Raw genomic sequence first — 27616 nt, forward strand, 5'->3', positions numbered from 1 at the left:
GATGTTGAAGACAAAATTAATGAAGGAACCAACGGCCATGGAGAGAAGAAATTCTTAAATTGCCTACACACCAGTGCGAGGAGCCTGGGTAACCGCCAAGAGGAATCAGAACTGCTCATCGTTAAGGCTACAATTTTGATGCGGAGGTAGCAGAAGTCACGGAATCCGTGACTTCCAAAGACCGTGACTTCAGCCCCAGCAGCAGGGAGCTGCAGGGCCCCGCTGCCTCCCCCAGCAGCAGGGAGCTGTGAGGTACCGCTGCCGTCTGAGGCAGCAGGCTCCCAAGCTCCCAGTCACCATGGGCAGCAGGGGTACCCGGCAGCTCCCAGCTGCCACAAGGAGGGGGGTACCCCACAGTTCCCAGCCACCATGGGCAGCAGGGGTACCCTGCAGCTCCCAGCCACCATGGGCAGCAGGGGTACCCGGCAGCTCCCAGCTGCTCAAAGGAGGAGGGTACCACCCGTAGCTCCCAGCCACCATGGGCAGCAGGGGTACCCCGCAGCTCCCAGCTGCCACAAGCAGGCAGGTACCCCGCAGCTCCCAGCCACCATTGGCAGCAGGAGTAACCTGCAGCTCCCACAAGGAGGGGGGTACCCCGCAGCTCCCAGTCACCATGGGCAGCAGGGATACCCCATAGCTCCCAGTCACCATGGGCAGCAGGGGTACCCCGCAGCTCCCAGTCACCATGGCCAACAGGGGTACCCCGCAGCTCCCAGTCACCATGGGCAGCAGGGGTACCCCACAGCTCTCAGCTGCCACAAGGAGGGCGGTACCCCGCAGCTCCCAGCCACCATGGGCAGCAGAGGTACCCGGCAGCTCCCAGCTGCTCAAAGGAGGGGGGTACCCCGCAGCTCCCAGTCACCATGGGCAGCAGGGGTCCCCGCAGCTCCCAGCCACCATGGGCAGCAGGGGTACCCTGCAGCTCTCAGCTGCCACAAGCAGGTAGGTACCCCGCAGCTCCCAGCCTCCACAGAGGACAGGAGAGTCCACGCAGCTCCCCGCCAGTTGCGGCAACAGGGGGACACCCCCACCTCCCTGCTAGCTGCCGTGGAGCAGGGGCACCCTGGAAGCTCCCCAGCTGCAGGGCAAGGCAGCTCCCTGGACACTCCCACAGGGCAGGGAGACCACGGCAGCTCCCCACTGCAGTGGTGAAAGAGGGATTTCCACAGTTCCCTGCCACTGGGGAGGGAGCAGGGGGACCCTGCAGCTCCCCTCAGCCACTGGGGGCAGGGGTACCCTGGAGCTCTGAGCCCTCATGAGTGGTGGGGGGGCCCAGAGCTCCCAGCCCCCCCACCGCAGCTGCCCAGCCCCTACACATTTTATCATGGATATTTTTAGTAAAAGTCAGGGACAGGTCATGGGCAATAAAGAAAAATGCCCGTGACCTGTCCCTGACTTTTACTAAAAATATCCATGACAAAATCTTAGCCTTCCTCATCGGGAGCATAAATGCCACCTAGCTGGCACTGCTGATACCTGGTGGGGTGATGCCAATCACTGCACTGCTACAATCAACGGTTATCACCTACTGCAAAAGGACTGGGTAGGCAAATGGGGAGGGGGAGGGGCACTCTGTGTCAAACATGGTATCGGCTGTGTCTGGGTCACTGGTAACAGGGGGCGGGATAGCTCAGTGGTTTGAGCATTGGCCTGCTAAACCCAGGGTTGTGAGCTCAGTCCTTGAGGGGGCCATTTAGGGATTTGGAGACTGGCCCTGCTTTGAGCAGGGGTTGGACTAGATGATCTCCTGAGGCCCCTGCTAACCCTGATATTCTATGAACTCAGAAAACAGTGCTCTTGAATGCTTATGGATCAGTGTCCAACAGATCAAGCATAAGATGGGGGTATTAGCTGGTGTCTGCTACAGACCCCAAATTACACTAGAGAACAGGATGAGGGGCTCCTTATGTACTTACCTATAATGTGTAGGAAGATAAGCTGTGTAGTCATGGGGGACTTCAATTTGAGCAACATATATTGCAGGTCTCACGCTGCCAGTACTAAAACATCCTTGGAATTTCTAAACATTATAGATGACAATTTCCTAACCCAAGACAGGGGAATTCTTTATTAGACTTTGTCCTAACAGATCACAGAACTAAAAGTCAATGGTAACTTAAGTATAAGTCACCATGATTGGATCACATTTATAATGTCCAAGCACAATGAATTTCAGACCAGTTATATATATTTGGTGTTTTAATAGGGACAATTTCACAAAGCTGAAAACGAATATGAGCCAAATTGGTTGGGATGAACAATTTAATCAGAAAAATCTGAATGATAACTGGGAATCATTTAAGAACACTTTACTAGCTGCCCAAAATAACACAATCCCACAACTGAGGAAGAAGGTTGTAGTGGTTTAAAAAACCCACCTGGTTTAGAGGATAAGTGAAGGCAGACATAAAAAATAATATATATTTACACACATACACATACATCACAACAAATGGAAGAATGGGAAAGTTGATAGTAATGAATATATATCGGAATTTAGGAGCTGTAGAAAACTGATAAGGGAAGCAAAGGGACATAAAACATCTATGGCCAGCAGAGTTAAGGACAATAAGAAAGTATTTTTAAAAATATACTAGGAACAAAAAGAATCCTGACAATGGTATTGGTCCATTACTAGATGGAAATAGTAGAATTATCAACAATAATGCAGAAAAGGCAGGAGCGTTCCATAAATATTTCTATTCTGTATTTAGGGCAAAAAAACATATTTATGCAATGTCATTGTATGGTGATGATAACATTCTCTCCATTCCACCAATGTATCTGGATATTAAATAGAAGCTATTAAAGTCAGACATTTTAAAATCAGCAAGTCAGGATAATTTGCATCAAAAAGCTTAAAAAGAGCTGGCTGGCTGAGGAGCTCGCTGGACTGTTAATATTGATTTTCAATAAGTCTTGGAGGACTGGGGAATTTACAGAAGACTGGAAAAAAGTGAATATTGTGCCAATATTTAAAAAGTGTAATCAGGATGACCTGTGTCATTATAGCTCTGTCAGCCTGACATCGATCCGGGGTAAGATAATGGAGTGGTTGATGTGAGACTCGATTAATAATTAAAATAGGGTAATGTAAGTAATGCACATCAAATGGGTTTATGAAAAACAGATCCTGTCAAATTAAGTTTATATATTTTTGATGAGATTACAAGTTTGTCTGATAAAAATAAGAACTTACATAAGAACTTAAAAATGGCCCTAGTGGGTCAGACCAAAGGTCCATGTACCCCAGTGTCCTGTTTACCGACAATGGACAATGCCAGGTGCCCCAGAGGGAATGAATGGAACAGGGAATCAAGTGACCCATCCCATTGCCCATTCCCAGCTTCTGGCAAACAGAGGCCAGGGACACCATCCCTGCCCAGCCTGGCTAATAGCCATTGATGGACCTCTTCTCCATGAACTTATCTAGTTCTTGTTTGGACCCTGTTATGAGGTACGTCTACACTATGGGATTATTCCTATTATACAGAAACCTGTTTTGTAAAACAGATTGTATAAAGTCGAGTGCACGCGGCCACACTAAGCGCATTAATTCGGCGGTGTGCATCCAAGTACCAAGGCTAGTGTCGATTTCTGGAGCGTTTTGCACTGTGAGTAGCTATCCCATAGTTCCCGCAGTCTTCCCCGCCCACTGGAATTCTGGAATTGCGATCCCAGTGCCTGATGGGGCAAAAATCATTGTCGCGGGTGGTTCTGGGTACAGCCTCACCCTTCCCTCAGTGAAAGCAGCAGACAACCGTTTCGCGCCTTTTTTCCTGGGTGAACTGTGGAGACGCCATAGCACGGCAAGCATGGACCTTGCTCAGATCAATATCGCAATCGTGAACGTTGTAAACACCTCGCGCATTCTTGTGCAGTCTATGCTGAACCTGGACCTGCAAAGCCAGGCGAGGAGGAGGCGGCGGCTACGGCAGCGTGGCGACGAGAGTGATGAGGACATGGACACAGAATTCTCTCAAACCGCGGGCCCCTGTGCTTTGGAGATCCTGCTGGTAATGGGGCAGGTTCTAGCATTGAATGCTGATTTTGGGCCCGGGAAACAAGCACAGACCGGTGGGACCGCATAGTTTTGCAGGTGTGGGACGATTCACAGTGGCTGCGAAACTTTCGCATGCGTAAGGGCACTTTCATGGAACTTTGTGACTTGCTTTCCCCTGCCCTGAAATGCCAGAATACCAGGATGAGAGCAGCCCTCACAGTGGAGAAGCGAGTGGTAATAGCCCTCTGGAAGCTTGCAACGCCAGACAGCTACCGGTCTGTCGGGAATCAATTTGGAGTGGGAAAATCTACTGTGTGGGCTGCTGTGATGCAAGTAGCCAAAGCAATCATTAAGCTGCTGCTACGAAAGGTTGTGACTCTGGGAAACGTACAGGTCATAGTGGATGGCTTTGCTGCAATGGGATTCCCTAACTGTGGGGGGGCGATAGATGGAACCCATATCCCTATCTTGGCACCGGAGCACCAGGGCACCCAGTACATAAACCGCAAGGGGTACTTTTCCATGGTGCTGCAAGCACTGGTGGATCACAAGGGACGTTTCACCAACATCCACGTGCGATGGCCAGGAAGGGTTCATGACGCTCGTGTCTTCAGGAACACTACTCTGTTTAAACGGCTGCAGCAAGGGAATGACTTCCCAGACCAGAAGATAACAGTTGGGGATGTTGAAATGCCTGTAGTTATCCTGAGGGACCCAGCCTCCCCCTTGATGCCATGGCTCATGAAGCCATACACAGGCAGCCTGGACAGTGGTCAGGAGCTGTTCAACTACAGGCTGAGCAAGTGCAGGATGGTGGTAGAATGTGCATTTGGCCATTTAAAGGCGCGCTGGCGCACATTACTGACTTGCTCAGACCTCAGCCAAACCAATGATGCCTTTGTTATTGCTGCTTGCTGTGTGCTCCACAATCTCTGTGAGAGTAAGGGGGAGACCTTTACGGCAGGGTGGGAGGCTGAGGCAAATCACCTGGCCGCTGATTATGCGCAGCCAGACACCAGGGCGATTAGAAGGGCACACCACGAAGCGGTGCGCATCAGAGAAGCCTTGAAAATGAGTTTCATCACGGGCCAGGGTACGGTGTAACTGTTGTGTTTGTTTCCCTTTCATGAACCTCCCCCCCCTTTATTGACTCCTCCTGTAAGCAACCCACCCTCCCCCTTCGATTACAGCTTGCTTAAGGAAATAAAGTCACTGTCGTTTAAAAATCATGTATTCTTTATTAAAAAGTCATTATAAAAAGAAGAGAGAAAGAACTGACAAGGTACCCCAGGTGTGGTTTGGGAGGAGGATAGGAGGGAAGGAAAAGGCTACTAAAAACATTTCAATGTAATGACAGCCTTTTGGTTGGGCTGTCCACAGGGGTGGAGTGGGTGGGTGCACGAAGCCTTCCCCCACGTGTTCTTATATGTCTGGGTGAGGAAGACATGGAACATGGTAAGTGGTGAGGGTGGTTACACATGGGCTGCAGAGGCACTCTGTGACCCCGCTGCTCCTCCTGAAGATCCACCAGACATCAGAGGATGTCAGTTTGATCACGCAGCAGCTCCAGCGTTGCATCCCGCCACCGCTGATCTTCCTGCCTACACCTCTGATCTTCCTGCCGTCACCTCTCATCTCGAGCGTCCCTCCTATCCTCACGTTGGTCCCTCCTGTCCTCACGTTCACTGGCATCTTTCCTGTAATTTGATACCACGTCCTTCCACTCATTCAGATGAGCTCTTTCATTGCGGGTCACTTCCATGATCTCCGAGAACATTTCGTCTCGCGTCTTCTTTTTCCTCCGCCTTATCTGAGCTAGCCTTCAGGATGGAGTAGGGAGGCTTGAAGAATGTGCAGTTGCACGAGGGAGGGAAAAAAGGGAGAGAAGTATTTAAACAGATACATTTTACAGAACAATGGTTATACTCTTTCACAGTGAACAACACTATTCACCTTACGTAGCACATGTGATTTCACTACAAGGTCGCATTTTGCATCTTAATATTTAGTGCCTGCGGCTCTGGTGTTACAGATCTCACAGACGCAGGCCCGGGCATCAGAATTCAGCTTGCATGCGGCCATGGTAAGCCATTGTCTTTCGGCTTCTGCAGCCTTCATATACACAGTGCCCTCCTTTCCCAAATACCAAGCAAATCCCATTCAGTGCTGCTTCTTTCCTGTTCACATGCAGCCGCAGAAGCCACCCCCCACCTCCAATTCTGCGGGATGATCGCTTTACCCCTCCCCCCACCCCATGGCTGGTATCATGGAAGATCACTGCTAACCCCCTCCTCCCCCCCCTCCACATGGCTGGTAGCAGGGAAGATCCCTGATAGCCAAACGCGAAACAGCTCAGAGCTATTCCCCTCCTCCCCTCCCCCCGGCTTGGCTACGTGCAAGGAAGGATTTCTTTTAAGCAACAGGCAAACAGCCCAATAGGAATGGCCATCTCTGTTCCCTTACTTAAGTATATAAATACTTAAATTCCTGAATTTCAACCAGGTTACCATGAACGATATCACTCGCCTGAGGATAACACAGCAAGATAAAGAACGGATGTTTCTTGAATGCCCGCAATCACCGGGACCATACGCAGCTAGGCTTTGTCATACAATGATACCCGATTGCTTGCTACATGCATGGCATGGTAAAGTGTCCTACTATGGTGGACGGAATAAGGCTGCCTTGCCCAGAAACCTTCTGCAAAGGCTTTTGGAGTACCTCCAGGACAGCTTCATGGAGATGTCCCTGGAGGATTTCCGCTCCATCCCCAGACATGTTAACAAACTTTTCCAATAGCTGTACTGGCCGCGAATGCATCCCAAGTCTTCAGGGCAAATCAATCATTAAAAAACGCTTGCTTTTAAACCATGTTTTATATTTACAAAGGTACACTCACCAGAGGTCGCTTCCATGGCTTCACTGTCTGGGCTAGTGCTGGAGCTCTTTTTCGATTCTCAGGAGACTGCATTGTTACCTGTGCTGATGAGCTCTGCGTGGTCACCTGTGCTGATCAGAGCTCCACGCTGGCCAAACAGGAAATGAAATTCAAAAGTTCGTGCGGCTTTTCCTGTCTACCTGGCCAGTGCATCCGAGTTCAGATTGCTGTCCAGAGCGGTCACAGTGGTGCACTGTGGGATACTGCCCAGAGGCCAATACTGTTGATTTGCGGCCACACTAACCCTAATCGGATATGGTAATACCGATTTTAGCGCTACTCCTCTCATTGGGGAGGAGTACAGAAACCGATTTAAAGAGCCCTTTATATCAATATAAAGGGCCTCGTTGTGTGGACGGGTACAGCTTTAAATTGGTTTAACACTGCTAAAATCAGTTTAAATGCGTAGTGTAGACCAGGCCATAGTCTTGGCCTTCACAACATTCTCTGGCACGGAATTCCACAGGTTGACTGTGCATTTTGTGAAGAAATACTTCCTTTTGTTTGTTTTAAACCTGCTGCCTATTAATTTCATTTGGCAACCCCTAGTTCATATGTTATGAGGAGGAGTAAATACCACTTCCTGATTTACTTTCTCAACACTACTCATTATTTTGTAGACCTCTATCATATCCCCTCTTAGTCATCTCTTTTCCAAGCTGAAAAGTCCCAGTCTTATTAATCTCTTCTCATATGGCAGCCGTTCCATACCTCTAATCTTTTTTGTTGTCCTTTTCTGAACCGTTTCCAATTCCAATATATCTTTTTTGACATGGGGCGACCACATCTGCTCGCAGTATTCAATATGTGGATGTACCCTGTATTTGTTTAGGGGCAATATATTTTCTATCCCCATCCTGATGGTTCTTAACATTCTGTTCTGCTTTTTTGACTGCGGCTGCCCATTGAGTGGTTGTTTTCAGAGAACTATCCACAATGACTCCAAGATCTCTTTCTTGAGCGGTAACAGCTAATTTAGATCCCATCATTTTGTATGTATAGTTGGGATAGTTTTCCAGCGTGCATTACTTTGCATTTATCAACATTGAATTTCATCTGCCATTTTGTTGCCCAGTCACCCAGTTTTGAGAGATCCTTTTGTAGCTCTTCGCAGTCTTCCTGGGACTTAACTATCTTGAGTAATTTTGTATCATCTGCAAAATTTGCCACCTCACTGTTTACCCCTTTTTATGAACATGTTAAACAGGACTGGGCCAAGTACAGACCCCTGGGGGACACCACTATTTACCTCTCTCCATTCTGAAAACTGACCATTTATTTCCTACCCTTTTTTCCCTATCTTTTAACCAGTTACCAATCCATGAGAGAACCTTCCCTCTTATCCCGCTTATTTTGCTTTAGAGCCTTTGGTGAGGGACCTTGTCAAAGGCTTTCTGAAAATCTAAATACACTGTATCCACTGGATCCCCCTTGTCCACAGGCTTGTTGACCTCCTCAAAGCATTCTACTAGATTGGTGAGGCATGATTTCCATTTACAAAAACTATGTTGACTCTTCCCCAACAAATTATGTTCATCTATGTGTCTGACAATTTTGTCTTTACTATAGTTTTAACCAGTTTCCCTGATACTGAAGTCAGGCTTACAGGCTTGTAATTGCCAGGATCACCTCTGGAGCCCTTTTTAAAAATTGGCGTCACATTAGCTATCATCCAGTCATTTGGTACAGAAGATGATTTAAATGCTAGGTTACAAACTACAGTTAGTAGTTCTGCAATTTCACATTTGAGTTCCTTCAGAACTCTTGGGTGTATACCATCTGGTCCTGGTGACTTATTACTGGTTACTTTATCAATTTGCTTCAAAACCTCTTCTAATGACACCTCATCTGGAACAGTTCCTCAGATTTGTCACCTAAAAATGATATACTTAATATAAATACATAATATACTTAGACCTCTGTAAGGCACTGGACTGGCACCACATAATTCTTTGATTAAAAAGCTAGAAAAATATATAAAATCAACATTGTACAGATTAAATGGTTTAAAAACTGGCTAATTGATAGGTCTCAAAATATAACTGTAAATGGGGAATTGTCACTGAATGGGTCTGTTTCACTCTGAGATTGGTTTTCAGTCTTATGCTGTTTAATATTTTTATCAATGACCTGGAAGAAAATATAAAATCATGACTGATAATATTGGCAGACGACACAACAACTGGAGGAGTGATAAATAACCAAGAGAACGTCACTGATTCAGAGAAACCTGGATCGTTTGGTAAACTGGGCACAAGCAAGCAGCGTGTGTTGTAATATTGTGAAGTGTAAATGTATCCATCTAGGAACAAAGAAAGCAGGCCACACTTGCAGGATGGAGGGGTCTCTACCTGGGAAGCAGGGACTCTGAAAAAGACTTGGGAGTCATGATGGACAATCAGCTGAACATGAGCTCTCAGCGCAACATTGCTAATGTGATCAACAACAAGAACATGGATAAAAAGGGGCCTCTCAGGTAGGCGCAGGGAGGTTATTTTACCTCTATATTTGCACTGGTGTCACTGGTACCTGAATCCTGCGTCCAGTTCTGGGTTCCACAATTCAAGAAGGGTGAGTAAAAAAAAATTAAAAAGAGGCCTAAGGCATGGGGTCCTCCTAGGTGCGGGGCCTGATTCCGGGGAATCGGGGGAGTCGGGTTAAAGCCGGCCCTGCATGGGAGAGCTGATTTGGCAGGGCTGGCAGTCGGAGAGCTCGCTTTGGCTGCAGGATGAGCCAACGTGCTCTAGAAATCAGAGACGCAGTCAGAAATGAGTGAGGGTCACTTGCAGGGCACACTTGCGCTGAGTGCCTGGCTCAAGGCCCAGTGTACGGCCTGCTTCTCCAGAAGAAACACGCCAATACCGTTCTAAGCAGCATGCGCCAAGCCGCTCAAACCTGACGACTCACCGAGGCCGATCTGCGTGTGACTACAGTGCCGGAGGCCTCCGCTAAGCACAGAGAAGGTGCAGGGACAAGCATCTTCACCTCGCTCAGCCACACGCCTGCCCCTGCCCCGGCGCGCCAGAGACAGCTCAGTCTCCATGCTCTGCCCAGGCCTCGTCTCCACCCTCTGTGACTGTCACAGGGCCCTGTTCACTTGGAACTGCTCTGAGATCCACCATGTCAGCCCCCGCACCCCAGACGCACCAAGCAGCCAGGGGATCACACTGGCTCGTTCCAAGCTACCAAGAGGGCGGTGAAAGGCTCCCTGGCCCATTCCCAATTCCGAGACTCCCAGCTCCTTCACACACCACCTTGCGGAAGGACACCGGCAGCCCAGCCAGGTAAGGCAGACTCTGGCAAGAGGGGATGGGGGGGGAGACTGTTCATATACAGTGGGCTGGCACCACTCAGCACAGATGGGGAGAAACCCCTTTCCAGAGCACTTGCTCCATGTGGAAAGACACCATTGCCCCTGCCCATGGCCAAACAGTGCCTACCTTTAACACCTGCAGAGTCCTGCACAGCTCCACCTCCCACAACCGTGCAGTCAGTCGTCTGTAGCTACATCGAACGCTCTCCAGTGCCTTCTCTGTTCTGTAACATCACAGCTATTTACACAGTTCACTAGCAAAGTCAACAACAAACTGGCTGGGATGCTGAGTGTTCCCCACTAAGTGGATTAAAAGGACTTTGTCAACTTGTTTCAGTACCTAACTTTTATGTACCAGTGCCGTTAAATAGCGACCACGTGGCCTTATAGACTCCAAGTCTCTTTTCCCTCAACCGCCTGCTCTACCCTCACGGATCTAATGACACTTAGCAAGCATGGGAGACTCCACCACAGAGTCTATGGCGATGGGCACAACACAAATGCTTTGTACATAGTTAATAATCACCACATTCCCCATGGGAAGCAGGCGGGTGTGAACGTCTGTGGGCACTAGTCTCTCCCTCTACAGAGTGGGAAATGGATCCACACAGGATGAGTGACAAGGTCACACAGACAGTGGAACAGCCAGGATGAGGATGCAGTTATTCCTGGCTCCCAGTTCTGTGCTCACTCCTGTCTTTATTCCTGAGGACATTCTGTGACAAAAAATTAAAAATTCTGCACACAATATTTTAAAATTCTGCAAATTTTATCTGTCAAATAAATGTGGAGGCTTCAGCCTGGCACTGGGGACCACAGGCCACTGGCTGCACAGAGGTGGGAGTTCACTATGCAGCTTCCTCCCAGGACACAGACTCAGTGGTGAGGCTGCACCCAACCCTGACACAGCGCAAGGACCCAGCCTGCCCCAGAAACACTCCAGAGCCCTGCCCGTCTGCGCCAGGTGCACCAGGTGTGGGCAGGCAGGCTCAGCCCAGCTGGATCCAAATGTGGAGGGGCTCAGTGTGGGGGGATCCAGGTGTGGGATGACAGGGCTCTGTGTGGGGCAATCTGGGTGCAGGTGGCTCAGTGGGGGATCCGAGTGCAGGGGGGGATCTGCACAGACAGGGATTTGTTGGGGGTTCCTGGGTGCAATGGTTGGGACTCTGCAGGGGGGTCCAGATGAAGGTGGTTGGAGCTCAGCGGTGGGGGCTGGGTGTGGGGGTCCAAATGCTGGGCTCAGTGGGGTGGGGATCCAGGTGCAGCTAGTTGGGGCTCGGTGGAGTGGGGATCTGGGGGTGGGTGACTCGTCAGGGTGGTTCAGATGCAGGGCAAGAGGGGCTTGGCGGGGGGGGGTGAGGCTTGACGGGAGGGTCTGGATGCACAGGGGTTGGGCAGATGGGGGATCGACTCCCGGTAAAGTGATCCCCCCCCCCTGCAGCTGAGGAGCAATGGCTGCAGGAAGCAGGGGGGAGGGGGCAGCTTGCAGAGCTACATGCAGCCGGGAGAGAAATCTGGGGGTGGGTCTGACCCAGCCATGAATGCTGTGCAGGGGACGAAGTCCCAACCTCCCCAACCCAACAGGACAAGCAGCTGAGCCCAGCGCAGAGTAGGAGCCACCAGCCGGGTCTTCCCCAGTCCCGCCCCCTGCCCCACAGTGATTTACGTCTCTGCTGGCTGCCCTGGGCTCCTGAAACATACTGCTGGGCTGGGTCGCATGACCGCTCTCGTGGCTTCCCTTTGCTTCCCCATCAGAAAGTCATTTTTCTGTGGGGAAGCAAAGAAATCTGCGAGGGACATGAACTCTGCGTGTGCACAGTGGTGCAGAATTCCCCCAGGAGTAAGCCTAGTGCTGTGATCCAGTTGCTTTTGTAGCACTGGGCAAGTGACCACCTCTCATATCTGTTGCCCTGTTTATACAATGGGAGCGGCACACACAAGCCAGCTCCTACCCCACAGGGGACGTAGGATCAATTAGTCAATGGCCATCAGGCCACGTGTGCTGTTATTAGCAACAGCGGGGACCAGCCTGTGTAACCAAAAGGGAGCAGTGCTAGTTACTGCTGCTGCATTAGCTAACCCAGAGCCACACGCAACCCACAGCAACTCCACTGTTTGCTCTCAAATTTAAAAACTGAAATAAATGAATTTGGTCCAAGTGTGCCCACTCCTCCCCCCTAGTCATTTTGAGAACTCACGAGTCATCAGGTCACATGACTACCCACTTGTGGCAGATTGCCAGTTCCTCTCTCTGTACCAACCGTGCCCCTATTCACTATGACTGGCCCGGCCAGTGACTGGCAATGGCTGCAAAGCCCTGCTAACAGTGATGTGTGTAACCACTCAGCCAGTCAGCTCCCTCTGCCGGTGCAGCCACTGCTGTCAGTGACTCCGTCTGGGCCCCGTTCAACACAGCCCCTGAGCACGTGTGAGGGAGCGACCAGCCCGCTGGCCTCGCCCCGCGGGGCTCAGGAGTTCTGTGACAGCAACTGGGGTCTGGAAAGTGTTCCGGGAGTTACGTAAGTGCATGTGTTGAGCACTCAGGGAACCAGCCGCTCTTCTCCTCGGACATAAGGCGAGGGCTAGTCCCAAGCCCAGCATGTGCCTACCAGTCCCTGTGCCAGCACACTGCCAGCAGGCTGGCAAAGCACGACATGCACCATGGGACAGCGTCGGCTTCTCCCTCAGCTCCAAAATAACGCTGCCACGCCCAGTCTCAGCAAGGAGGTTTCTCTTCTTAACAGAAAGAGAAAAGCAGGCTTTGAACTCAGGCCTTGCTTTCTGCTCCATCCCTCTCAGGGGCCACTGGCAGCTTCCCAGTTCTGACCAGCTTTGCCCCCGCTCTGGGGCAGCAGCTTCAGGGCTGTCTCCCCCGCCCCTGGCCCCTTGCTCCAGGCAGCGGCGTATTATCGCTTGCCATACTGGCTGCCTGACAAGCAGTGCCCTGCCTTCCTCCCTCAGCTGCTACCACGTCCAGCACCAGGCACAAGTACCTGCTGTGCCGGGCGGGGTAGAGGGCAGGGTACCAGGAAGGGGCCTGAACTCCAGCACTGACTGACTCACTTCACTGCCTGGAGGATGGGCCACGATCTACAGCCCAGGGCGCTATGAGGGTTAATTATGGCCACTGATGTGCTTGGGGATCCTCAGGTGAACTGGGGCCATTCGAGTGCAAACAACACTAACAACGTGAACTGTCTGGACTCAGCAGTTCTTTATGCTCCATTTTCATCCTTCTTACATGGCCACACGCTCGCTGGCCTCGCCGCACATGGGTCCCGCCATCCGCAGTTACCATTGTGCTGAGGATGGGTGGAAAGCCCTTTGTTCTCAGATCTAAATGGACACTGCAGGGAATAGGAGACATGATGCAGACTGAGCAGCTAGGAATATGGCTCAAGTAGGTGGCTTTTCCGTTTCAAATGCATCCAGCACTTTGTATTTATGTGTCTCTGGAACACACGGCTTTACAGCACCACTGAATTCTCTGCAAACCCTGCACTAATCCAGAGCCTGCCCCACATGCTAGTCTCACTGGACAAGAAAAATGGTTAAAGAAAAACCCCTGACATCAGACAAGAGACTTGCAGTCTAGGCGCTGAAGTATCAAAGCTAAACTGGAAATCCAGGTGAAATACTGTCTGAGCGCCAACCTGAAAAGTGTTTCGTTTCGTTAGCTGGAGATGTGCTCGTCCAACACTCGCTAAAGGGCAGAGATGTACTCACTAGCAATTCATGGCCTGGCTAGTATGTGCCACCATCACAATCCTGTTTGCAAAGATTTCAAACTGGAGTGCAGTAATTTACACATGCTAAAACAGATCCCCTAAGCCAGTGGTTCTCAAACATTTTCACTGGTGCCCATCACACAGCAAGTCTCTGAGTGCGACCCCCTCTTATAAATTAAAAACACATTTTTACATATTTAACACTATTATAAGTGCTGGAGGCAAAGCGGGGTTTGAGGTGGAGGCTGACAGCTCGTGCCCTCCTAAGAGTCCCAACCCCCAGTTTGAGAACCCCTGCCCTCAGCTCTCTGGCTAGCTTTAGGAAGCCAAGCGGAGTGACATAGGAGCAGACTCTCTGAACTGGGAACATGAGACACAGGCCTGAATACCCCAAGTCTTCCAAGGATGCCTACTTGAGCCCTGGGGTAGACCAGGATTTCACAACTGCTCAGTATCGTTACAGCGGGACAACCCAAACCCCTGCACCCACATGTGGATATAGATAAAACTGGGCAGGCTGGTCTCATCGCTCACAGGGACCCGAAGAGGGATCCCGGAAAGTCATTTGTGCAGAACAGCACTGTGTGCTCACTGACCCCTACCAGAACAGCCCCTGGGCTAGTCATAGGAATAGGGGAGGCAGGGATTAGAGAGGTGTGCTCCATTTGGGATTTAAGGCAAGCCAGATAAATGTGATAATCGATCCCTAGGTGAAGGGAACTGTTTGACAGGAAAGGACATGCTGTGAAATCGATAGCATTACCAGCCAGCAGGCTCATGGGGTGCAAACTCGCCTGCACCACTGCTTTCCATGGCAGTGCAGGCTCCAAGGACCCTGGCTGGGACAAGAGGCTGTTTCTGGAAACAATCATGCAATGCAGGGAGGTGCCTCCAGTTGTCAGTCACAGGCAGAATCTTTCTTTCATTGACCAGGAAGTTTTTTAAGAATCTGACTTCAGCTCAGATGCAGCCAGGCAACTGCAAGGAGGGACAGCCAGGCTGGAGCAGGAGAATCATAGAATACTGGGGTTGCAAGGGACCTCAGGAGGTTATCTAATCCAACCCCCTGCTCAAAGCAGGACCAGCCCCCAGAAAGATTTTTGCCTCAGATCCCTAAATGGCCCCCTCAAGGATTGAACTCACAACTCTGGGTTTAGAAGGCCAATGCTCAAACCACTGAGCTATCCCTCCCTTGCAAGAGTAGAAGCAAGAGTGGCTGCTTCCTGCTGGGCAGTTAGTCCCTCATTTTCAGGAGCCCCAAGTGCTCCTATAGAAAGGGCTGGGGATTTGAGCAATGCACTCACAAAGACACCAGACCATGAGCACCTGCCAAGCAGTCTGGCCTGTTCCTACTACCTGCCCACTAAATAATCAGTAATAAAGATATTTGCAACAAATCCATGGTAACCACTGCACAGAGATTCCACGTTTGTCACTGCACATCATGTGGCTGCAGAGGTAGCACTTGGACCTTCCTGATCTGAAATAATAGGCCTCAATAACTTGCGCTAAAAGGGAATCTCCACTAGCTGTTTTCTGTATAGGCACTATGACACATGGATGAGTGGGTAATTCCACGCAGCTGGGGACAGTGACAGATGTACGTTGCAATGCTCTAATGTGGCTACTTCTTCCTCCTATGGCAATGTCCATCTGAGTTGCTCAGAGAACTTTAACTGTTAATGAACTATGCCTCAGAAACACCAGGGGATGGAGGTGTCATTAAACCCGTGTTACAGATGAGGATACAAAGTGCTTTCCCCAAGGTCACCCAGGGAGTCCGGCAGAGCTGGGAACTGAACCCAGAGCTCCAGAGCCCGAGTTCCCTGCTTTAACTACAAGACATTTAACCAAAATCACCGAACTGTCTCCAGGAGGAACTAGACCCCTGGGCTCCTGCAGCATTGGAGCCAAGATCGGAAATTTCTACCTATGTTTCTGTGGCAAATGCACAATTTTCACCAGACCCAACTTTGGCCCCACCAAACCCACAGCCAAGGAGGCAGAGCAGTCTCCCAGGGAGCAGGGTGGAGGCGGCTGTAACCTCTGTTGGGTGGAAGCACCCCAAGGAGCAGCATGGCTTCAGAGTGGGGGAGCCAGGAGGAGGGGACTGAAACTTCAATCTGCAACATGCTTCCAAGGGGCAGGAATAGGGGGAAGGGATCTGGCACCCCCAGAAGGGATGGTTCTGGGAAGAGCTCCCGGCCGCAGCCGGCAAGCTTTCCAAAGCTATCTACTCAAGTGCAAAGCAGCCCTGAGACAGCTCATCGGGTTCCAATTAAACCAGCCATCAGGCATATCATCTGACAGCTCTCATCTGTAATTCTAGAGAACAACCTGCAATTAATCAGGCCCCAGAAGGAAGCTGAGCTCAGAGAAGAACTCCAATTTCCTCTTGCCTCTCTGCACTGGTCGGCAGGCTGCGCTGGCAGACACACCTCCAGAGAACAGCCACCCTCAAGTGAGACATAGAGAGAGGAAAAACATTACAAAAGCATTTAGCACTTAGGCAGAAATTGAGCATGGGCAAAAATAAACATTGCCTTGCCAGCAGCCGTCTGCCCAGCTAGATTACTGGTCCCGAGCACTGCTTGTGCGCTCCCTGGTAATGGCAGTTGCCGGGCTGTAATAGTTATGATTTACTGGGGCACTTGGTCCCATTACAGACCGTTTCCCTTTTCTCCTAAGAGCGGGTGGAGAAGCCAGGTGGTTCCAATCTCAGGCAGGGAGCATCCCCCCGCAGGGAATCAGCTAGCAGGGCTGCGTGTGGAATCATTAGGATATTTTCTCGGAAAAAGGTTTTTTTAACTTTGCCACAGAACATGTAATTATATTTTGTCATCCGTTCCCTTCGACCCCAGGGCTTTCAGCCATTGTGCAAAGGGCTTTAAACCACTCTCAGAAGAGTTGATCTCCATTCGCAGTGAGTTTAACAGCAGAGCCCGGCCTGGTGACAGCCTGTCAGTGCTGTGATTGCTGCAACAGCGAGCACGGCTCACGCGCTCCCGGTAGTGCACAGGAACTGCCCTGGGGGCCAGGGCCAGGACCCCTCGTCAGTGAGCCCAGGGGGTACCAGGGGCGTGAAAATGGCACTTTCCCTCTCGCACCAGCTTTGTTACACGGTGCTCCCCAGACCCTCCCCACCCAGAGCTCTCACTCTGCCACGGCCCAGGCGGGAACCTGGCTGTATGTGTGCGAGGAACACAAATAGCAGAGGAGGAAGTGGCAAAGGCACATGATTCGTTTCTTTGCCAGAACTGTTTCCATGAAAGCACAAACTAATCTGTGATCTAAGCTCAGGGCAGGGGCGGGCGGACTGAGCTCTAGTCCCAGTCTGGCACGGGCTCTGACTGGCAACGGTATGTCACACAGGGCCCGGGCCAGCAAAGGGATCCACACCTGTGGCTGGATCAGGGCCTTCCTCTTCCTGCACTGGATTCCTCCTCCTCGTGGGGGTGCCGTGAGGCTTAAGCAGCAAGCATGGGTCAGGCCCACTGCCAGCGCTCTCAGTACGTCCACACTGCAATTACACACCCACTCAGGGCTACCAAACTGCAGCGTTCAGGCTCCAGCCCAAGTCAGCTGACACAGGCCAGCCATGGGGCTTTAATGCAGTGTAGACATACACTGTGTGGTGCTGGGCCAGTCCGAACCAAATGGCGCCCCAGGCAAGGAGCGTCTTCGGCACCTCCCCCCTCCTCCACCTCCACTGGTTGCATGAAGGAGGCTGTGCAGACGGTGCATTCCTGGGCTGGCCTTGTGGCTCCTAAGCAGGGTCCTGCAGCACAGCGGGTGCCATCGGCACGTCTGGAACGAGCAATGGTGCTGGAGAGCAGGAGTCTGTCCTCGCTGGCTGGCTGAACTCCTCAAGCCCAGCAGCCCCCACTGTGAGCAGGGCTGGTGTCAGAACGGTGCCTTTGGCGTGAGATGGAGCACTGAAAGACTCCGAGATTCCCCAGCTCCACTTCAGACTGATCAGTCCCAAATCTCCCCAAGGAGAACAAGCAGGACACATGGGACTCGTTCCAGGGGAATGGAGAGCGGGGCCTGCAGTGCAGAGAGCAGAAATGGAGCCCCAGCCCTGTCCAGCAGTTGTGCAACTCAGCAGGCCAGAGGGGGCAGGGCTGGGACCCAGCTGTCAAGGCACAATGCCCACTGGCCCTAAAGCAAACCCCTGCCCAGCTACAGCCCATTGCTGGGGTGCAGAACTCTGCACTGCAATGCACAGCTGCCCCAAGCATCACAAGGCACCTGCCAGTTTGTCTCAGCTGAGCGATCTCTGTGCAGCAGGTGTGGTGGGAAAAGCGCTCCCTGCAATACTCTCTGTGTGGGAGGGTGCAAGGCCCATGCTCCCACAGCGCACGCCCTCACACTTACCTTTAGCTTTCTATCACATCAGCAAATGTGACTGCTCCCTGCAGCGGCCCCACCAGGCAACTCACAGACGTGCTGGGGCAGACACGCCCGCTCCTGCAGACGGAGCAGCCTGTGCTCGGGTGGCTTCTTACCGATGTTAACTTCATGGGCCAAATGAATCCCTGGTGTAATGGGGAACTTGCTGCCAATGGCCTCCAGCAACCCACCCATCCGGCTGCCAGCTGGGCATGGGTCGGCGTGAAGAGTAAACGCAGTGCAGCCTCCAGCCCATGCGGCCGACGTGATGGCACAGAGCCAGCTGCACAGGCTCTTGGGACGGGCCCGTCACCTACAGCCAACGGGGTTTTGCCTTGCTAAGGGCCCGCTCCATGCTGAGCTGCGGCCGTCCTGCAGCAAACGTACAAGAGCCTCCACTGCGTTTGCATCCTAGCATACACACGGCCTGGCAGTGTCGGCCAACGTTAGCACGTCCCCCACCGGTGCAAGGGAAATCATAGGGGCAGCCCTGCCAGGCACGTACCCCCGGCTCACACGCCCGGGAAGTGCCAGCCAGGGGAGCCAGGTGGCAGCAGCTCTTTAGCAGGATGGCAGCCTCACGCCAAGTGTGCACAACCATGCGAATCCCTGGCAGCCGCCGAGCACAGCTCTGCTCCTTTCCCACAGCACGAGAGCCCTTAGCTGTTTGCCAGCCCTGGTCCCTGGGGGCAGCTGTCTACAGGCAGGGGTAGGGGCTACCAGTCAGGACTCCTGGCTTTGCTCAACCCAAAGTGGCTGTGAGACCCTGAGTACGTTCTTCGGCCTCTCCGTGTCTGTCCCCCTCCATACAGTGGGGACAATGTCCTCCCAGGACGGGTTTCTAGTGCAGGGTATGGAGGTGTCTGCCTGACCCACAGGCACCTGCTCTCTGCCTTTGGGCTCAGGCTGGAAAACTCAGAGGAGAATTTAAGACAAGGAAAAAATGCCTGGAAGTCCCAGATTTCATTTCCTTCCCTTTCCTCCCTGCGGCTCTAGCAGTGGGCCGTTTCCTGCCTCCGGAGAGCGTGGAAAGTGCTGGGTTCCAGGGCAAGCAGCCAAAGCCACGTATCAACCAGGCGGGCGTTATAACCCACACGGAGCAATGCCGTGAACAGCTGTGTCCAGCTTCGGAGAGGAACATCCTGCATTCCTGGGGACTGCGGCGGAGAGGCAGCAACCTCCCGCGGTGATGAGTGAGGACTACAGCCGCGGGACTGATGGCGGGTTGTCTTGTCTGAGCCGACTGCCTGGCACCTGTACGGACAGGGTGGGGGAGCTGCCAAGTCACACACGGGAGGCGAGAAAGCGCCACCTACGGGCTGCATGCAGGCTGCTGGCAAGCCTCCCTCGCCGAGGGGTGTGTGTGTGTGTGTGTGTGTGTGTGTGTCTGGCACTGAACAACCCGATGAAACAAAGGCCTTTAACTTGGGCTGGGAGATGCCTCTGTGCCAGTGTGCAGCCACCCAAACAAGAGATGAGGTGACGTGGCCCCTGAGCCAAGTGGCACTGAAGGCCAGGTAGCCAGCCCGTGTGGCAGACACACACACCGGGCTGCACATTCACTGCTCCATTGTGTCACCTTTGATTCCTGACTCCTTTGATGATTTTTGCTACCTGGAAATGACTCTTGAGACAGGGAGAGTGGCAGGGACCCACGTGCTGCGCATGCACTTCCAGCCCAGAGCCAGCGCTGCTCACTAGAGATGGACCCCAGGCAGCTCCACACACCCTAGCCCATCCTCTCCGCCTTGCATAATCTCCCACCTGGCTTTGAACTTGGAGGATAGTCCCCAGAACTTAGCGGGCACATGCTTTGGCTAAGCCCCACCCCAGCTGTGGCCTGTCTCTGTGACTAACCCCACTGTCAGAAGGGCACGGGCTGTCTCAGACCCCCCTCTGCATTGCCTGGGAGATCCGGCTGGCACCGGGCTGTGCGCCTGTAACATTCACTCCTTCCTGGTCAGGGCGTGCTCAAGAGGTGCTGAGCGCTCATCCCCCAGGGAAGTCAGCTCGGCACCATCTCCCAGATCGTGCCCCAGCCTCCAATCACCCTGTACTCCACAGTGCACTACACACTCCAGCAAGGATGGTCTGGGACTTTAATGTGTATTGAACTCACGCTTGCTTGCACACACACCATGTGCACACTGGTGCATATGCATGTGCACAGACATGCACAAAGTGTATTTGCACTTGGTCAGCCAGCAGGGTGTGAAGCCCGGCTCCAGCAACCTCCATGGATACCCAGGAAAAAGCATCACCTAAGCGACCAAATTAGCACTCCGGTGCCCAAAGGGAGATGTGGGAAGGGGCCTGGGAAGGCAGTGGATGTGGGACAGAAGCCATCTGTAATTGTGCCAGGTGACTCTTAAAGGGCCCAGCACAGTTTGCCAGGTACAGGGTGTCACAGAGTGTGGGGGAGTCCGGTCCTGCACCTCTCTTCCTGGGACCGACAGTGACTCTTAGCCAGCCAGTAAAACAGGTTTATTGGACAACAGGAACGCAGGTTACAGCAGAGCTTGCAGGCACAGTCAGGACCCCTCCATCGAGTCCTTCTGGAGTTTCAGGGCGCTTGGGTCCAGCATAGGATCCCCTGAATTCCCCTCACCCAGCCCTAAACCAAAACGGAACTGCCTCTCCTCCAGCCGACAGATTCCTTTGTCCAGCTTCCCAGGCCAAGGTGCTAACCCCCACCCCCCTACCTGGCTCAGGTTACAGGCTTAAAGATCCTGTCCCTCATCTAAAGACACCCCCAGCTCTCCCATCCCCCACAGAGACAGCCCCTACATCACACAGGGGATGCCAACAGCCGTGGGCAGCAGGGCACCGGCCGGCGACACAAGTCAGCACAGAGCTGTCTCAGATGCCCAGACCTATGGCAAACCTCACATGGATACACAAGTTATTTATACAAACACGCTCCGCTCCTTTGTCTGTCCTTTGTTCATGGCTTCCTTTGTTTTTCTAACCCCCGTGTTCTCGGCTGTTCCCGGCCGTTTTCCCCTGGGCTTCTCTGAGGGCTGTGAGCAGTTTCCTGTTTTGTTACGTGTTCCCCCGTTAGGGTCCTGTTTTCTTGACAGATAAAGTCTCTCCCTCTGCCCACAGGACAAATCCTGCCTCCCGCGGAGCAGAGCCCTGACCATGTCAGAGCCACGCCAAGAGGAAGCTGGGAGGCTGCCATCAGAGGCTGCAGCGTGAGCATGAGCAAAAGCAAACATGTTACAGTTCACAAGCTCTGCAGCCAGCATGAACGGCACACCACGGGACAGCTGGCCTGCGAGCTCAGTACACAGCACCACTCAGGGAGCCGCACACTCCCAGCATCCACCACAATATGTGTGCCTTCAGAAAACACTCCTTTCGCGAGGCAGCTGGGTGTGAAAGTCTGCAAGCCCCATACATGCACGGAAATGCCCCAGTCCAGTCCCAGTGGCTGCGTCCCGCGGCCGCCTGCACCCTGCTAAAGCCCCACCATGTGCCTGTTCTGCAGACGGTCCAGAGCAGTCAGCTAACACCAGCCCCCCGTCCGCCTGTTCTGCAGACGGTCCAGAGCAGTCAGCTAACACCAGCCCCCCGTCCGCCTGTTCTGCAGACGGTCCAGAGCAGTCAGCTAACACCAGCCCACCGTCCGCCTGTTCTGCAGACGGTCCAGAGCAGCCAGTTAACACCAGCCCCCTGGCCGCCTGTTCTGCAGACGGTCCAGAGCAGCCAGTTAACACCAGCCCCCTGGCCGCCTGTTCTGCAGACGGTCCAGAGCAGTCAGCTAACACCAGCCCCCCGTCCGCCTGTTCTGCAGACGGTCCAGAGCAGTCAGCTAACACCAGCCCCCTGTCCACCTGTTCTGCAGACGGTCCAGAGCAGTCAGCTAACACCAGCCCCCTGTCCGCCTGTTCTGCAGACGGTCCAGAGCAGTCAGCTAACACCAGCTGCCCAATGAGCAGAAGCCCCAGCGTGCTCTTGACCCAGCCAGAGGCATGTGTCGGACTGCCAGGGAAATACCTGCAGCAGAAGATGGCTAAGAGGAGGGGAAGGATACTCCCCAGAGGCAGGACGAGCTCTCCTGGTTAACTATGTCAGTGAGCAGACTCCACAACCTCCTCATGCTCCTGACACAGCAGAACAGTAGCTCCTGCAAAGCAATTCCAGCCCATCGGATAATTAGCCAATTAGGATGTGTGCCAGCCACTGGTGACAACCCATCAGCAGCCCCTGCACCTGGCTGTTTCTGCACTTGCAGGGCAGCTTCCACATGGTTTGTTATTTCCCAGTGACAAGGAGTGAGCAGCTCAGAGTAGGCCCCGGGACAGTCACAGGGGGAGGCTGGGAGCGACAACCCAGAGGAGCAGTGGCCCGCTGCTGTGACAGGCTTAGCAATTATGTACTTGCCTGCCTTAGGTAGTCCAAAGTGTGTAAACAGCAGAGCATGTACTGTACAATGCACTTCCAAATTGCCTTTATGCTATCCTCCTTTAAACAAAGGAAGAGTGGCTGAAGGCACAGAGAGGATCAGAGCTGCCCCAAAGCCATTGGCTGGCACCAGTTGCTGTTTAACTTCTCTCCAACCCTCCCACTTCCCATGATCACAATCAATACAAACTGCTACAAACACTAGAAGAAAGCCTCCCCCAGGATGTATATCTGCGTAACAGCACTGGCAGGGCAGATGCCAATACCTTGTCGTTCTGCAGCAGCTGAAACAGCAGCACATGCCTGGCTGGCTTTGACAGATCTACGACACCGAAAATAATCAGTATCAACGCTACAGCAAGGGCAGCTCATGGAAATAACACAAACTGACACTATCCCTGGGGGTAATGGGTCATGACTGAATGAAACGATGGTTCTACAGGGAAAACAGGCATTTTAGGATAAGCACCATCCATGGGACCGTCCTGAACACGCCTCTCCCATTATACTCAAACATTAACAGAATCATCCTCGTCACAGCGGCCCTGCCGGACGTGTGCTGCACACACCGAGTCTGAGCAACAGAGTGAGAGTGCTCATGAGAGGTGCCAGATGGACAGCCCCGGGCACTGAAGGCCTCTGCTCACTCCCAGAGCAGCAGCTTCCCCCAGTTCTGGTCTCCACAGCTCTTGGCCTGCCTGTGTTACACCCAGGTGCATGTGTGTGCACAGACATGCGCACGCTCACACTCGCTCGCTCTGCAGGGTCTCCCTGGTGGTTTCGGTCATTAGCGTACTCTTTTATTTGCTAAAGAAGGGCAAGACTTCAGCACAGTCAAAGTACAGTCCGGTTGGTAGGAAAACATGAGGTTTGCCCCATGGAAACCAAAATCCCTTGGCCAAAAAGTGAAATATTTTGATTCCAACATGCTGCTTCAGTGCCTCCTGGCAGTCACAGCTCAAGTGCCCCATGGCCCATTCTCCTCTAAGCCTACATGCTGGAACTAGGGGTGCTGCCACACCCTCTGGCTTGAGGTGGGTTTACAGCTTGGTTCAATGGCTCCTAGCACCCCGGCTATAAAAACTGTTCCAGCCTGTGATGCAGTAGGGATTGTCTGTGGGGGGGACGGGAAAGCCAGGGATGACTTTACGTGAGGGACAGGACCTAAGCCTGTACCTGAGCCAGGTAGGGGGGAGGGTGTCAGCACCTTTGCCCGGGAAGCTGGACAAAGGAAGGGGCCGGCTGGAGGGAGTCAGTTCAGTTTCGGTTTGGGGCTGGGTGGTTGGAATTCAGGGAATCCCAAGCTGGGAACTAAGCTTCCTGAACCCCCAGAAGGACTTGATTAGGGGTCCTGCTCGTGCCTACAAGTTCTGCTGTAGCCTGCGTTCCTGTTGTCCAATAAACCTTCTGTTTTACTGGCTGGCTGAGAGTCACTGAGAGTCCCAGGAAGAGGGGTGCAGGGCCGGACTCCCCCACACTCCGTGACACAGCCCCTCTGCCTCTAAGAGTCAGGGCCCTGCTCAAAGACACCTCCCATGATGTGCCACAGCGAGGGGAGGACGTGCACCATGGGAGATGTAGTCCAGCTGGGGATCCCAGTCCATAGAGGACAGGGGGGGTGGGGGGGCATGAGATACCTAAACTGCAACTTCCATGAGGCACCAGGGACAACATTTTAGGTTTTCAGCCTAAAACATTTTGGGTGTCCCAGACATTTTCTGTGGAAAGCACACACTGCATGAAAAGTTGTTTTGTCAAAAAAACAATTTTCTGTTGAAAACCAGTGTTGGTGAAGATTTTTCAATCAGCGCTGGCGCGGGATGCTATGGTCAGACAGAGGCTATCTGTCATGTGGGTGGGCCTGAGCGCCAGCTGATTCGGATTCCAAGTTCTGCAGGGTGGCTCTTGTTTCGAGCCCGGCTCTAACCAACAGCAGCAGGATTTCCTGCAGCTTGCTCTCGAGCCAGGAGGTTTGTACTTGTTCAGTGGAGCTGCGAAGCACTGGACAAAAAGGAAGGTCGCTCTGGGGAGGAGATGGCTGTTTTCCACATTCCTGCTTCGTTTTAAGGTTACTGCTCCAGTCGGTATTGGTTCAGTCTGGGTGCCTCTGGAAGTGCCATATTACATCCCAGTGCAAGGCACCTGGGGGATTCCCCCAGGCACGCATGCAAGCTGGCAGGTGTGTGGGCGAAGCAAACCCTGCAGTCCATGGCCTGCCATACACTCACTGTGTGTGCACTGTACATCCCAGAAATTCACGGCAAGGAGCAAACCTGACAATCCACAGCCCTGACACCAATGACTGGATTCCCCTACCCAGAGTGTCATTTAGAAACTCCAGCCTTCCTTCCAGATACCAGCGTCACTGTTTCAGGGGAGAGACGGTTACTGGGAAGAAGCGATCAGTCTGTGTCACACTGGGCTGCTGGCACTGGAAGGGAACTGTCTTCACTTTCCCTGTCCTAGATGCTTGTTAAAGGGCTGGTGAGAGTCTATTCCCTGCTGGAGCAGTTTTGTTAACAGCTCCAGCTCGTTTAGAACTCTCAAAGCACCTCCGTTTGTTGCCCTTGAAATGCCTGATCACAGAGCCTGCTGCTGTGATTAGAGCCAGCCAGAAAACGGGGTGGGGGGGGGGCTTCTCCTGTGGAAAATGTTTTCAGCCAAAAATCAACAACAAAATACTGCAGTTCTGACATGCTGCTGCACTGCCTCATGGGAATTCACTTCGGGTTCGTCCTGCTGCCCTTCTCCTCCACAGATGCTGCAATGACATTTCTTAAAGTCTGTCACCCCCAACCCACCCATTACTGTTGAAGAACAAGCCACGGTTACTTTGCCATTGAAAATGGCGTGCCCTCCCCCCACAATGCATGTGGCTTTGTCACGGCAGCAGGGTTCAGACAAACTGGCCCAGTCGGCCTGTGCAGTAACTGTTGGAACAAAGTATGAAGTCTGGATGCCTGGGTTTTACCCCCAGCTCTCCCGCGGCCTCAGTCTCTCTCCGGGTATGTCCACACTGCAATGAGACACTTGTGCCTGGTCAGTGACAGCTGACTTGCACTCGCAGGGCTCGGGCTAAGGGGCTGTGCAATGATGGTGTAGACAGACACTGGGGTTTGGGCTATAGCACAAGCTCTGGGACCCTCCCACGTCACAGGGTCCTGGGGCTCGGGCTCCAGCTTGCGCCCCAATGATTACACCACCACGAAACAGCTCCTTGGCCCAAGCCCCGTGAGCCTGAGTCAGCTGGCCTGGGCCAGCCACAGGTGTCTAACTGAAGCGTGGACGTACCCTCGATTCAGACAATGGTTGTGAGGATTAGTCATTGGCAAAGGGCCGAGAGACACTCTGTAAATATCTTTTATTAATTGTAACAGAGCACTGAATCGTCTCCGATTTTACAAGCACACAAGGAGTTACTCTGTACATTGATAAAAGGAAAAGAAGATTGATTTTTGAGCCAGTTAATGATGCACGTTTCCCTTTACCCAACTTCTGATGTTTGTCTCTTCATTGGTACAGTGTGAGACACAGGAATAAGGCACCCACGAACCAGCCAAATGGCCTGCATGGGCGACCAGGCTTCAGTCAGCAGTGAAAGCCCGGGGGAAGTTATAAGGAACAAAAAACAGTGGGCAGCAGGAAATAAATGGCCTGTTATTTAAAAGGTGCTGAGACCCCCCAGCTCCCACTGCCTTCCCCAGGAGTTAGGGGAGCTCAGCGCTGTCCCACTTCAGGCTGCCAGGGTTGAAATTTTTGGCCCACGTATCTTTAGAGATGAAAATGTAACTGATGCACTGATCACTGGCAGTGCCAGTGTCTGGTGTCAGCAGTGGCCTTGTACTGATGCAGGCAGAGATTTCTGGACTGAGTTGTGCCAAGCTTCTGCTACAGAAGTGAACGCGCCAAACAGCCTGAACAGCTGTTTCCTACCTGTCTGTGCACACACTCGAGTCCCACCTGAACAAGCTCAACACCTGCAAAAGAGGACAGGCCTGTGTCCACAGAAATACACCAGCAGAGGTTGTCCTGCTCTGAACGCATGCTGTGCCTTGTAACAGGCTCTTTTCTTGTCACCTCATCTTACAATATGCCTCCTGGATCCCACCTTGTCCTGTCTTCTGAGCTAAGCTGAACGTCTGCTTGAAGCCTGGAACTCAGTGACATGTTCCCACGGTCTGCAGGGAGCTCTCCACATCACGCCCACGAGGCTGAAGAGGCACATTACCCTGGGGGCTGAACGGGTTCCCTGGGACGCAACGCATGCCTCACCACTGCCCCATACAGCTGCTACTGTCTGCCGGCAGCAAGCCATTGGCCGGGGCAGGGGCAGGAACAGGATGTGCGCAAGACATGGAATAGCTCACGGCTCACTCCAGTCTCTCTCTCCCCAGGCCATTGCTCTCGAGGGCTGTGCTCTGCGAAAGAAGCGCACGTCATCACTGGCAGAGACTAGCCAGCCAAGGCTGGGACTCACAGACACACTCGGGAGGCAGCCACAGGGCTGGACAGCAACTTTCTGAGGGGTCAGCTACTAACACAAGCTGCAGCCAATCCCAAGCATGATTCATGCCCAAGCGGTCTGTGGGTTTGGGATTAACAGCCAGGTCAAACACCGCCCCATGAGGGGCAATGCTTAAAGCCCTGTACGATCAGAAAACGTGCCAGAGCCATCAGAGTTGGAGAACTTAATCCCAGAGGGGATCATTACATCCTCTAGTATGACCCGTTTAGCACCAGACATGGAATGTCACCCAGTCACCCCTGTTCTGAGCCCAGCATCTTCCAGAAAGGCTCCAGTCTGGGTCTGAAGACACCAAGAGATGGAGAATCCC

The 27616-nt window shown here is 52.7% G+C and overlaps 1 protein-coding gene across 12 annotated transcripts in view; it reads right to left on the reverse strand.

Moving 5' to 3' along the window:
- Positions 1 to 27616, reverse strand: part of XXYLT1 (xyloside xylosyltransferase 1) — a 103193-nt gene that overhangs the window by 34401 nt on the left and 41176 nt on the right. For 10 of the 12 annotated variants that reach the window (XM_050963934.1, XM_050963945.1, XM_050963944.1 and 7 more), the window contains one exon: positions 27149 to 27199. The exons of the other annotated variants lie outside the window; for them this stretch is intronic. In XM_050963934.1, coding sequence (XP_050819891.1) covers positions 27149 to 27199 — 51 coding nt within the window. The remainder of the gene's footprint in view (positions 1 to 27148; positions 27200 to 27616) is intronic. 12 annotated transcript variants of the gene reach the window in all.

This window comes from Gopherus flavomarginatus, chromosome 8 (assembly GCF_025201925.1).
Source record: "Gopherus flavomarginatus isolate rGopFla2 chromosome 8, rGopFla2.mat.asm, whole genome shotgun sequence".
In the NCBI taxonomy this organism is placed as follows: domain Eukaryota; kingdom Metazoa; phylum Chordata; order Testudines; family Testudinidae; genus Gopherus; species Gopherus flavomarginatus.